Source organism: Nanorana parkeri, unplaced genomic scaffold, assembly GCF_000935625.1.
Source record: "Nanorana parkeri isolate BGI_ZX_2015 unplaced genomic scaffold, ASM93562v1 scaffold555, whole genome shotgun sequence".
In the NCBI taxonomy this organism is placed as follows: domain Eukaryota; kingdom Metazoa; phylum Chordata; class Amphibia; order Anura; family Dicroglossidae; genus Nanorana; species Nanorana parkeri.
This window is the reverse complement of record NW_017306823.1, coordinates 889,157-902,409: the sequence shown is the minus strand read 5'-3', so window position 1 is coordinate 902,409 and position 13,253 is coordinate 889,157. Positions and strand designations below refer to the sequence as shown.

Sequence of the window (13,253 nt, the reverse complement as noted above, 5' to 3'; positions counted from 1 at the left end):
TTCATTGGTGTTCTCGACTGTTTTTCCAAAATATCACAGCTGTACCTGGAATAATGAAGCTTACTGGTAGGCTTTGGCAGTGAGGTGCATACAGAGTGTAAAGACCATAAGTTGTCCCAGTAATGAAAATCTAGTCTTAGTGCTGTTTTGCCTAAAGTAAATGCTGTCAATTTATTTCTCTGCTTTGCTGCTTTTAATATAGGAACCGAGGATCTATCTGCTACTGAAGGCCAGAGACTAAATGAAACCGAGATGACTTATGTTGACAGTCTTCAGTCTCCTGTGAAGGTTTTTGTTGCCATTGATGATGATGTGATTCCACACAATAACAAAGATGTATCTTATGATGATGATCACAATATGGATGATGGACAATATGAAAATCACACAGAGGAAGTGGCATCAAAGAAACACAATCACGGCAAACACTCCCACCATTCACATGGTCATTGCCACTCTGGTAAAGATATGAAAGACAGAGGCATTTCCAGTATAGCTTGGATGGTAATAATGGGTGATGGCATGCACAATTTCAGTGATGGCTTAGCTATAGGTAAGTACAGGCTTGAGTTTAATGCCTAAATCACTTCTTGAATTGACTTATGTGCGTTTATGTTTCCCTGTGCAAGTACAGCTGCACTAGAAAGACATTTTCTTTGTGAGTTTATCATAACAAGTCATAGGCTTCAACATGAATGATTTTGGATCAAATAAACAGTTGCTCTAGAATCCTTGCTTATGCTGGGTATTTTCTGTCTTCCTTGTTTGCAGGTGCAGCTTTTAGTGCCGGTTTGACTGGTGGAATAAGTACATCCGTAGCTGTGTTCTGCCACGAACTACCCCATGAATTGGGTAAGACGTGTGTGTCCTCTTTCAGTCAATAACTCAGCACTGCAATTGTGCTTTCTTTTTTAACAGTTCTTTTGTACGGTGTAATTTTCTATATTACGCTTTATGCTTTTAGTTAAAAGGCAAACTGCTTTTTCTTTATATTCAATTTTAATTGCAACTAAAGGATTTGGGCTTTTTTTTTCCCTCTCCACTGCCATACCAATACAAACAAAAGAAATAAACATGCCTAAACATTTGTAATTTTCTGCGCGAAGTGGTGCAGTATCTGACAACTGCAGGGGTGCCAATATTTTTTTACAAATAAACATTTTATACGGGACTAATTATGCCCTATTTCTAAGCTAAAGAAGCAGCGTAGCACAAGTTCTGCCTCTACAGGACTTATTGCACAAAACTAAAATTTACTAATTACATTTACTTTTTTAAATAGAAGAAGAAATTGACACACGGTCCTCAATTCCCCCCCTTTTCCCCTCCCCCCTATTTGGTGATGCATAGGGGTGCTTACAAGCCCCCTATTTACACATTGCAGGTGATGGGTGCTCTTTAAGGTGATATTAGGTTTCCCTTAGACCCCTAATGTCACATTTCCACTGCAAAGAAGCTATCACACTGTGGAATGACAGCTGAGGGACTAGAAGTGATGCAATCTGTATCACTTCCTGCCCTATTCAGTGGTGAGGAATCAGTGCACAGATGTCCCACAGGTCTCTCCTCACACGCCAATTTAAGCTCGGTTGACAGAATAGCTTCAGTGTAAAGCTCAGTCGGTTTTACACATTTGAACAGAGCCGCCACGAGTCTGTTTAGAGGGCCCTTCTGCCAACAAGGTAAGGCATATGTCACCGGCGGCAAAAGGGTTAAATATTAGGAGGTCAAAACTTGCTCCTGACCGATCCTTCCTAGGCATGAAACTCATAAGACGGAAATCTGTTTGTTTAATGATCATCTGATGCAGACAATCCACAAGGGGCGAGAGAGAGGGGGGCTCCACAGGATAAATACTGCTTTCTGTAAATGAAATCTAAGACTGTTCTGTAAAGGTCACATTATGAATTCCCGGTCTCTTGTTGGAGGTTCTGCACCAAGCTAGCACACATTCTAACCTGGATGAGTGAGTGCTGTGAATGTAAGGCTATTGATATATATATAGCTATATAGCTCATTGCTTTACAAAATACCATCAAAGCAAACAAATTACTTTTATTATGTAAAAAATAGTTGAAATGCCCACAAAAATAATCTGTAAATTACTTTGTGCAAAATATTCAATCATGCACTGCTGTGATTTATTCATGAAAGAACACAAAGTGCTGTTTAATAAACACCTTGGTACCGGAGCAATTTTTTTTACACTTGCTAAAATCTGAATTTTTGGATCGGAAATTACTTTACCAACCAAAAATATATTTTTTTCTGAAAGTAGAGGTCCTATAGAATAACAATAGCGGCATTTTTTTTTATTGTCCAACAATATTTGCGCAAATTTTTATCAAATCTTTTTTTTTTCTTTTTTTTTTTTATGCACAATGAGTTTTGGTGCGCAAAAACGCAATATACCAAATTTTCGTGGACAATATAAAATATGGGGGTCATGTTGCATAAATGGATACCAAACATGTCCCGCCTTAAAATTGTGCACCACTTGCAATGGTGAAAAACTGATACTGAAATTTGTCCGTAGATAACGATTTGAGAGCCTTTACTGCTAATCTGTTTAGAGTCTACAGCCAACTATGGCCCTAGAGGTATTGCTCTCACTCTGACGTTCATGATGATACCTAAGGCCTTGTTCACACCAAGCGCAGAGCAGTTGCAGACCGGATCAAAACTGCGTCCAATGTATTCCAATAGTATTTTGGGCTCTAGTTCACATCGCAGCGTGCAGGTCCAGAGCAGGTGGAAAAACGGCAGCAAGCCCTATTTTACCTGCTCTGGAACGCACAAAAGTTTTTTTGTTTTTTTTACCAAAAACTGCCCGAAACGCGGCACAACCCACTGCACTGCGTGTGCAGAAACTTGACCAGATCTGCTCTGCATTTGGTGTGAACAAGGCCTAACTTGTACAACGCATCTGCCATCTACATACACGTGCATACCCCACACGTGTGCATTTGCATGCAGATGGCGTGGTTAGTTGTAATACTTTTTGATATATATATATATATATATATATATATCAAAATTTTTTTTTCTCCCACCTAACAAAGCCCTTATGTTAGAGCTGACAGGTTCTCTTTATGGAGACATCAGTGGTCTCCCTTTAGACCCCTGATGTCTCTCCTGCCTTCCAATACAGACAATCAAGCACAGGGTCTTCTGTTTCCTGCACTTTAGCCGGGATTGTGAGCGCTCTGAAGCAGGAAGCACTAAGAACACAGTGCTTCCTGCTTCATTGATCAGGGAATGGGCATTCCTCTATCTGCCGCCACCATTTGCCGTGGTCCCAGGTTCCCCCCCGGGTAGCTATAGCCAGGTCTGGCTTTGGAATATTGTAGATTGTATTTTTTGCACTATAATGTGTACAATGATTTTGTTTGGGTTATGTACAGAACATATTTTGTATACATTTCCTGAACACTATTTGCACTGCCGTTCTCCAGTTGGATGTATTTGTTGTTGTTGGAGCAGTCCTTGCCCATTTGTCAGATTGAGGAATCTATTTTTGGCTACCACAGATTGTATGTACATCATGTTGTAATTTGCTATAGAAAATACTGATGCGTCTGGCGCTTTGAGGATTATACTAAATAATGCTTGTGGTTCAGGGCCTAATTCATAAGAATGGATACAGCTCTGTATGACACTGCAGTGTTAACTCCACACCTACAATGGAGGGCACTGCGTGAAGCCTGCAGTGCCTGGGTTGTTCTCTGCATGACATGGTAGAGAATCCTCATTGATAGGAGTGCTACAACACATTACATTTTCGGTAACTGGTTCATACTCCCAACTATTTTTTTTTTCCTTTCCTTTTGATTGAAATGAACAATGGCAAAGTCCAGAAGCGCTCAAACGGGAGTACATTTGTCAAGTAGAACGCTGGCTAAACCACTGCTTTAATGTCTTTCCTGTAAAAAGCATAGTCCTCGTCATTCTTTAAAATAAATAAATTTGTACCTTTTAGATCAGGGGTGCAGTGCTTTGGCTCCTGCATATTCTACCCCCTGTCCCTGTCTGTACCAAGGTACAGACTTTAAGTAACAGGGACGGGAGGAAGAATGAATGGACTATGTGCAATGATGTCCCCATGCTTGGATTCCTGTGAGAACCACAAGTCCCTCTGCCGCAGTGGTAGTCACTGATCATGTGATTGGATGATGTGGGTGTGGACGCATAGCCACAACAAATTTAAGATGCCTGAGTGCTGTGGGGAGAAGAAACCCCCGATTAAGGGAATTGGGAGGTGGGGTGGCGATATGGTCAACTTGGCATTTCACAGAAAACTAACAGAACTGTTTTTTCCTTCTTGCAGGGGACTTTGCAGTGTTACTGAAGGCGGGCATGACTGTAAAGCAAGCAATTGTATACAACGTTCTGTCTGCAATGATGGCCTATATAGGCATGTGTATAGGCACGGCAGTTGGACAGTATGCCAATAATATAACCTTGTGGATTTTTGCAATTACAGCCGGAATGTTTCTATATGTGGCACTAGTTGACATGGTAAGGGATGATTGTCACTCATTGTGTGTTTCCCTCTCCTGACCTGCTCACCAACAAACTAACATTACTGGTTGTGCACAACGGGACCCTAAATCCTCTCAAAATCCCACCACCTCCTCTCGCCTTGGGACTAGAGCAGCTATGGTGATGCTATGGGCCCTTTATGTATTTTATGCATGGTGATCATATCCCCTTAAATACCTCTTCTCAAGGGGGAATCTGTTCTGCTCCACTTATATTTTCTCATACGTGAAGTCGTCCATGCCTTTGTGTGTCAGTATGCTTTAGCACTCTCTGTAGCTGTTTCTTACTTTTTTCTTTATAAAGTTTTAAAATAAGATCTGTCTTTGATTCCTAGCTTCCAGAGATGCTGCATGGGGATGGAGAAAACGAAGAACATGGACACTGCCCAGTGGGACAGTTCATCCTGCAGAACTTGGGACTTCTGCTTGGGTTCGCCATAATGCTGGTCATTGCTTTATATGAAGACAAAATAGTGCTTGACCTCAACTTTTGACTTTCTCGGTACTGTCCATTTGTAATGTGTCTGCTAGCTGTGTATGTTGAAAATGTTTACAGCAAAGGTTTGCAACGTTCTGTCTGCAAAGTACAAACAAATTCACCCACCAGTACGGTTCACCAGAGATCACTGTGATATGTGTTAACTGGCATTGTTTGTGAAGCAGTGCACCTCACTGCACGTGTCAAGTGTTAATAAATTGTCATTAGAAGCATAAAGCAAATTCTGCATCAACTGGATACGTCTCATCATTTAGTATTCAGGTAGGCAACCTAGTGTTTGATTTCATGCAAGTGAAGATGTCCACACATTGAAATTACCATAATATGTATGTATGCGTTTTTTGTTTGCTTTGTCTTCTGAGAAAGACGAAATGAAACTAACCTTGATGAAGTATTAACCGGGATTTGCTAGGTTGCTGGGAAGAAGATGTACTTGAGCACACGTAGGTGCTTGTTTACTTTAGCTTTGTGTCAATGAATACTGCAACGATGATAACCTACTTTGTTCAGTTTCTTAGGTTTACTTTTAAAAGGTCCTGAACATTTTAACAATAAAACAATGCATTGTTCTAAGGAAATGCCAACGTACTTGCAGCAATGTTCTTCAGTTATTCTGTTTTGTTTGTAATGTTGGGAAGTCAGAACCCAGCCCTATGCATCAGACTACCGTAATACCGATCAGTTCTAGTTGTCTTATTGTCGTCATGTGATATACAGCACAGTAGTATCCCTGCATAGTGCTAAAATCTCAATGCATTGTAACTGTGATCATCGCCTCAAAGGGCACTTGAAACCCAGGTTGGGCGCTTGGGCCACATGATTGATCTGGAAGGGCCCGTTTAATGCTTGTGTTTCTTCAGCCAAAACCTGCACATAAACTGCTTGGTACATACCTTACCAAGTGTGTGTGTTCAACAAAAAAGTACTGTTTGAGCATTCGCACAACATTTTTTTTAAATAATATTTCTCATGTACAAAGCAGTTGATATGTATTTTAACACATCTGAAATGCAACCCAGCTCTGGGGACACAATTGGGATTGCAAACACCTAATCGTACGTGCATATGTAGCTGCTACCCTGCTTGGTTTCTTTTCATCTCATCCGCTCTGTTCATTGTGCACATTGGCATCTTTTTTTTTTTTCCTTCATACATTTAAGGCTTCATAAAAAGAAAAAAAAACAGGAAGGAAACTGTAGCACAGACATATTGCCTACATAAGTTCTCTGGCCACTTAGCATTTTCTTCCTAGATATAAAATAGAACACATTGCATTTTTCTTGCTGCTTCCCATTTTGTAGGTTTATTGCTGTGGATACAGCTGTGTGGGGTTTTTTTTTTTGGTTTTCCAACCTTTTTTTATTCTGTTTTTAGATCCTCTATTCTAGTTGTGCAGAGTAGTGATGAAACAGTCCAGTAATGAGTGTGGGTGGCTGACAGCGCCACGTTATTTCCAGCATTTGAGCTGACTTGTGTCTTAGATATACATAAGACTGCTTTTTACAAGCGCACGGTAAGGGGATTCAGGTCTCTATGGTCACAGAAAGAAATGTAAACTTCCAGTGAAAAGGTCCACTTTATTGCATGGAAGAAGCCAGCACATGGCTTTTGGGGTTTAAAAACCTCAATTTGTATCGGTCTATGAAGGATAACCTGCAGCAATGAAATATGGTAACTGTCTGATGTATATATTATGTCTTTTTTACGTCCGTTGGATCATTTTGAGGCACACAATCCCGGCTCTCATTTATTTAGGAGCTTGGACCATACTGCACACTCCCTATGTATCGCGTGAAGATACACTTATGTTTTTATACCGATAGTACCATCAGATACAATAGATAAATATGGCAAATATCTGTTCTATACAGCACTGATGGTCATGTGTTTAACCCTTTGATTGCCAAGGATGTGTTCTATACATCCTGGCAGTGAAAGAGCTAAAACAAGTTTTATGGCTGCAGTAGCAACTATGAGCTTGTAAAATAAAGCAGCAGCCTCTGCTCTGGAAAGATTTTCTGCAGTCTCCAATAGGCTTAAACACCCCCATGTACCAGGTGGCCAAAGATCATGTGATCTAGTTGTCTCAGTCATTTGGTAACGGGCTTGAAAAGCATGGTTTTTAATTTCCCTTCCTTTTTACACAAATGTGATTTGATAATGCCTATGTGGCCTTGTCTACTTGTGTGGTTTTTAATGCTGGGTGCACTTTTTTTAATTTGCCCCAATACTTTTGGAGAAAAATGAAATGTCAGTGTGCACATATTTAAAAATGACACTGTGGTCACTTATAATAGTAAAAGCAAATGTGGGACCTGATATTCAGAAAAAGAGGGCACACTTGGCCCAGCCCCTTACTACTTCCTGAGACTCCCTGTTGGCCCAGCCCCTTACTACTTCCTGAGACTCCCTGTTGGCCCAGCCCCTTACTACTTCCTGAGACTCCCTGTTTGCCCTGCCCCTTACCACTTCCTGAGACTCCCTGTTTGCCCCTGCCCCTTACCACTTCCTGAGACTTCTTGGCCCAGCCCCTTACTACTTCCTGAGACTCCCTGTTGGCCCAGCCCCTTACTACTTCCTGAGACTCCCTGTTGGCCCAGCCCCTTACTACTTCCTGAGACTCCCTGTTTGCCCTGCCCCTTACCACTTCCTGAGACTCCCTGTTGGCCCAGCCCCTTACTACTTCCTGAGACTCCCTGTTTGCCCTGCCCCTTACCACTTCCTGAGACTCCCTGTTTGCCCCTGCCCCTTACCACTTCCTGAGACTCCCTGTTGGCCCATGTGTATGATTGGCAATGACCTGGGCGCAGAATGGCTCCATTTCCTGAAGTCTCTTTTGTATATTCAGTTACTGAAGCTTTGGAGCTACAGAAGCGCTATGGGGGGTTGTGAGCACATATTCAGTCACCTCAAAGTGTTCGCTTGTTTACTACTTTTAAAGTGATCACAAGATCCTTTTAAGGGCCTATTTATTCCAATGCATTTTTCCAGTTTATTTTAATCAATGGACCGGCATCTAAATGCAATTCACTCGTATTGAATGTCCTTGCACGTCAAACTGCACATCGTGTTGACTTTCATTTTAGTGCATTCAATGCATCAAGTACCTGCAAACAACTCTGACTGGCACCCCAACACGTGTTTTCTGGTGTGCTGTGTGTAATTTAAAAAAAGGTGCATGTCCTGGTGCATTGGAAAATGATATGCATGTAATGATAGGTATATCCCTCAGTGTCCTCCGGTATATACAACGTAATGACTCGCTGGACTTTAGTCCACTGCAGGGGAGGGTAGTGAGGCAAGAGTAAGCTGGCTGGGAGGATCGGGTGAGTATAACTTTGATATTTTTGAACCTAGACAAAAACTAACACTTAACCCTTGCAGTGTGGAGATGGACCCATTGCAAAGGTTAAAAAAAAAATCCCTGGAGTTCTGCTTTAATCTGAATTAACTTCATGTGTCCAAACTGCCTCTGCTATAATGTTTAATATGCGTCAAGTTCTGATTTTTGTGTCTTAACAGTATTGTACAGAATTTCTTTATAACTAACATGTCCAATATGTTTGTAGTTAATTTGAAAATGACATTTTTACTGTAGCTTGTATTGGCTGACATACAAATGGAGCTAATCTTTTATGTTTACATAAGTATGACTCAGCTGATTAGTTTAGGGTATCTTACCCACAAATAAAATGCTTTATGCTCTAACCATTCCTAGTACATTTTGTTAATTTTTAATGATTACATTTGTAGACCACATGGGCCGTACGAAATGATCTTTTGGATTTGCTGGATAAATCAAAATGGTCAAATTGAAATCTAGAAGATGTAGAGGAAAATATGTGAGCAGCTTTAATTTGGTGCTACTCTGTTTTACATGTCTCATGCTATCCCAGGTATACCTGATCAATGGCAATTTTTGATTGATGAAAAATGCCTGCAACAACATTTTATGATTACATTTCTTTCGGGCATGGCAGGACCTCGAGTTACTTCAATATTCATTTAATGTACAAGCCGCTCCAGTTAAATACACTTTGAGGGCATACACAAGCACCCTACAAAAGATTTGTATGGGTATGCACCTGACCACCCCTGATGTGGTGTATAGATTGCAGCATAGTTCTGGTACGACATCGATGTTCTAAGTTGCAGTTCAGGAAGCACCACTACTGCCTCAACTCGAATACTAGTGAACGTCCCCACACTGGTGACTCAAGTTCTTCTTTGTGCATCTCTATAGGTTACCCTGCTGCCTATCTTTTCCAATACTCATTGCAAGACTGATTTCATTTTTCAGCCAAATTCCGGCATATAAGGCAGGTTTCAGATCATTGAGTTTGTTTTAAGCGAAGGAATACACAAGTGAACTAAAGGGTCTGGCCTGGAGTTCTTTAAATGGAGTATCAGATTATTTTTTTCTTCATACTGTAAACCAGTAAATGTAATGTGTTTAACCCTTTGATTGCCAAGGATGTGTTCTATACATCCTGGCAGTGAAAGAGCTAAAACAAGTTCATGGCTGCAGTAGCAACTATGACTGTCACAAATTTCTTACAACTTTGTTATTTTTGCCATATTGTCTCTCCTGTATTATGTTCAATTTATCAACATTCCAGCTTATGTAGTAATGTATTAAGGATCAAATTTTGTTTAGTTCAAAAACAGATTTTTGGAATAAAATTATTACATGAAAAATGAGTCTTGATTTCTAACGTCTATTGTCGTCAGCAAATGTTCATTTTCTCAGTGAACTTTTTTTCATCAAGAAGATTACACACACAGTCAACATACCATTCATGTAAACCAAAAAAAGTCCATAAGATTTTATGTGCATTTAATATTGGATGTCTACACAAGGATGCTTTTACAGGTAAATACCCCCAACAGCTCTGAGTCTACTGGGGCAGATGACGACATTCAAAATGGCAGCGCCCAACAGCAGTCTCAAGGCTTTTGGATGTCTACAGAAAAGGAGCCTTTTACAGGTAAATGCCCCAACAGCCCTGAGACTTCTGTTGGGTGCTGCCATTTTGAATGTGAGGTCATCTGCCCCAGTAGACTCTGAGCTGTTGCTGAAGTGACTCTCTAATATTCCCCTTTAATCCTCCTCCAGCAATTACAATAAACGTGTTCTAGGAAGGTGGAGGCGCTGGCCCTGCACAGTTAGTAATTAGATATTCCAAGAAGAGGACTATTGCCTGTAAGGAGAGAGGGGCTGTGCCATGGAATTGACGCTTCTAGGAGTAGTCAAATGTTCTAGCAGTTTCAAAGGCACACCAAGGTAAAATACTGCAATTTAAACTTTACAAATACTTTTTTTAACTGGATTTTTAATTTTTTTTTGTAGATGGGGTCAGTTTGACAGCCTGTCATTTTTGGGGTTCCCAAACGTTTACATATGACTGAACACTTTGAAAGCAATGCTGTAGTTACCGTTGTTCTAACCCATGAGTTTTTGTTTTTCCTCATTCCTCTTTAGACCTCCTGATCATTTCCATCATGCTGTTGAGTTGGACAGTACGACATTAGTTTCCGGGACTGACTGAGGTTTCTAAATAGAAATTAAAGGGTTGCAGGGACCTAAGGGTGGTTGTGCATGGTTGCAGCATAGATGACTTTCTTGGGTCCCATTGCACAAGTCTAATTTACTTCAGCTGTTACAGTGACCAATGTTGGCTTCTTGAAAAGAGGAGCAATTGGACAGTTGTAAGAAATTGCTGTGTAGCACAGTCCTTAGGCCTTGTACCTATGTTGTAATAGAAAAACACCCAAAGCTTTTATTGAAATCCTGGTTTAGTGTGGCTTGACGGCCAGGAGTAATGTGAATTAATTGTCTGCTGGTAGACATTGTGGGTACATTTCCCCACTACCTGTTTGAGAAACATTGGTCACCAGCAGGGCTCGAAAAATCCACTCGTCTGTGACAAACAGACGGTGGAGCCCGACGAGCATCTTGCCGGCCGGGAGCTTTACAGTCAAGCGATCGAGCGTCTCGAGAGACGCTCGATCGCTTGTATCAGAAGCTGCCATTGCTGGTCCCGAGATCCGCTGTGCCCGATGCAGCACGGCTCTGTGACAGGAGATCAAAGAGTTCAGTATACAAACTGCCTTTGATCTCCTCTCAGTCCCCGAATGCAGGAAGTGATGTATATTACATCACTTCCTGCATTCAGTGTCACTCCAGCTAGAGAAGCTGATGAAGCCGATCTCTGTTTCATCAGCTTCTCTGGAGGTCCCTAGGTGACATTAGGGGTCTTGGAGACCCCTGATGTCTCCATAAAGAGGACCTGTCATGTAAATTGGTTATCACATAGGGGGCTTCTTAGCCCCCCATGTAATGGCAATAAAGTTGTATGTAAAAAAAAAAAGTAATACAAAAATGGAAGATTGATAAAAAAAACTAAGCATAACATTAATTTTGTAAAACATTTTTTTAAGTCCCTGCCCCCGACATACACACGCATATATGCATCAGGTGCGCCTACATGCCGCACATGTTGCATATCGCCGCAAACTGAGTGAGAGCAATCATTTTAGAGCCATTAAGGCCGGGTTCACACCTGGGCGTTTTACAGCGCTGATCGACGTGCTGTAAAACGCCCTGCAAGTGAAATCCCATTATTTCCTATGGGCATGGTTCTCACTTGGGCGTATTTCAGCGTGTTGGAACGTGCTGAAAAACGCTCTATGCTCAAAGAAGTACAGGAGCTTCTTTGGGGTGTATTTCCGTGCTGTATCCATTAGGATACAGCCGGATAGCCCTCGTAAACGTGCGTTTGATGCGCGTTTTGTAGGCTGCAAATCGCGGTTAAAACATGCACAGCAAAACGCGTGTCACACACATATTTCGAATGCCTAGGTGGGAACCCAGCCTAAGGAAGAACTATGAGGTGAGTGCTTTTCACTCACCTCATAGTTCTAGCCGACCTGTGACAATGAGACTGTCACAGGTCGGCTCAGTAGATCGGGAAGTGAGCGAACTCATACCGGTGTTCGCTCACTTCTCGATCCTGTCACGGCACAGAGCCGTGACAGGGGAGGGGCTGGATTCCCCACTCCGATCCTCTAGCGCTGACTGGCGGAACGGATGGGTGAGGGGCAGGTACAGCTGGCTCTGCCTCTAGATAGGAGCCAGCTGTCACTCATGCAGCTGGGCGGATCCAGACATAATTGTCGGGATCTGCTTCAGCTGCGGCATACCGCGAGCTGCAGCATTTTGCGGTATACTGAGCTTAGGGTGACGGGAGGACGCTAATTTGTGTCCTGCCGTTACCCTAAGGAAAACTGGGGAAAAGCCCTAACCTCATAGTGGTGATTATATACCTCCAACAGAAAGCTCTATCTGTCCCCAAACTTTTTAACATAAATTGCAAGGCTATAGTCTGGTCATGCTGACTGGTGAAATTTTTGACTGACTGGTGAGACACTATCAAATTTTTCAAGCCCTGGTCACCAGGATGGGATTTGAAGAGAAATCATCTAATGAGAAAACCTGGCAATTTCTAAACTTTTTCACTAAGTAAAACAGATGGTTCAGCTTCATATGAGTTTGTTGTGACTGAACCCCAAGTATGCTTTTAGCCAACACCTATAAGCCAAATTCACATTAATCCAGTCATTTTGCTTTTCACTTTTTTTTTTTTTCTTTTTTTTTTTTAACGCTTTCAAATTTGTTTACTGGGCAGAATAGTTGCACACTGTTGTGAAATCCTTTTTTTTTTTTTAAATCTGGTAATCTGTCGTTTTAGGTACCTGTAGTATCATTTGACAAGCCGTACACTAATGAGCTTAAAATGAGATTTAGGCAGGCTTGCTGCTACTGTCAAAAAGTAAGAATCTTGATAAAATTAGTCCTACCCTTTTCCTGGCAGGGTGTCACTTTTGTCTCGTCTTATCCTTCTGGTCTCAGAGCTGTTGTGCTAACAAGTAAAGAACAGTTTGTATTTCTTCCACTCATTATCTGCAGCATAGAAGAGATTGAGGACAAAGGCCATTTCAGCAAAAGGCTTATACTGATGCTGAAAAATGTACAAGTCTGTTACTAAGGAAATGCCAATGACTGCTATTCAAATGAATGCACTTAGGTAAGATTTGCTGAAAAAACACAAGCCAGAATTATTGGATACTTTTAGCAACACTTGTGCCCAGTGCTGTCACAAGGGGGGGTGCAGCCCGCATAGGGTGACACCATCAGAGGGGATGCCTCGGCC

At 41.6% G+C, this 13,253-nt stretch overlaps 1 protein-coding gene across 1 annotated transcript in view; it reads left to right on the top strand.

The window, feature by feature from the left end:
- The window catches only part of SLC39A10 (solute carrier family 39 member 10), a 34,831-nt gene extending 29,713 nt beyond the window's left edge, over nucleotides 1-5,118 (top strand). Inside the window, exons 8-11 of the mRNA XM_018562006.1 lie at nucleotides 203-553; nucleotides 772-852; nucleotides 4,328-4,518; nucleotides 4,877-5,118. Of these exons, the coding sequence (XP_018417508.1) occupies nucleotides 203-553; nucleotides 772-852; nucleotides 4,328-4,518; nucleotides 4,877-5,035 (782 nt within the window). The 3' untranslated portion in view covers nucleotides 5,036-5,118. The remainder of the gene's footprint in view (nucleotides 1-202; nucleotides 554-771; nucleotides 853-4,327; nucleotides 4,519-4,876) is intronic.
- The last annotated feature ends 8,135 nt before the right edge of the window (nucleotides 5,119-13,253 follow it).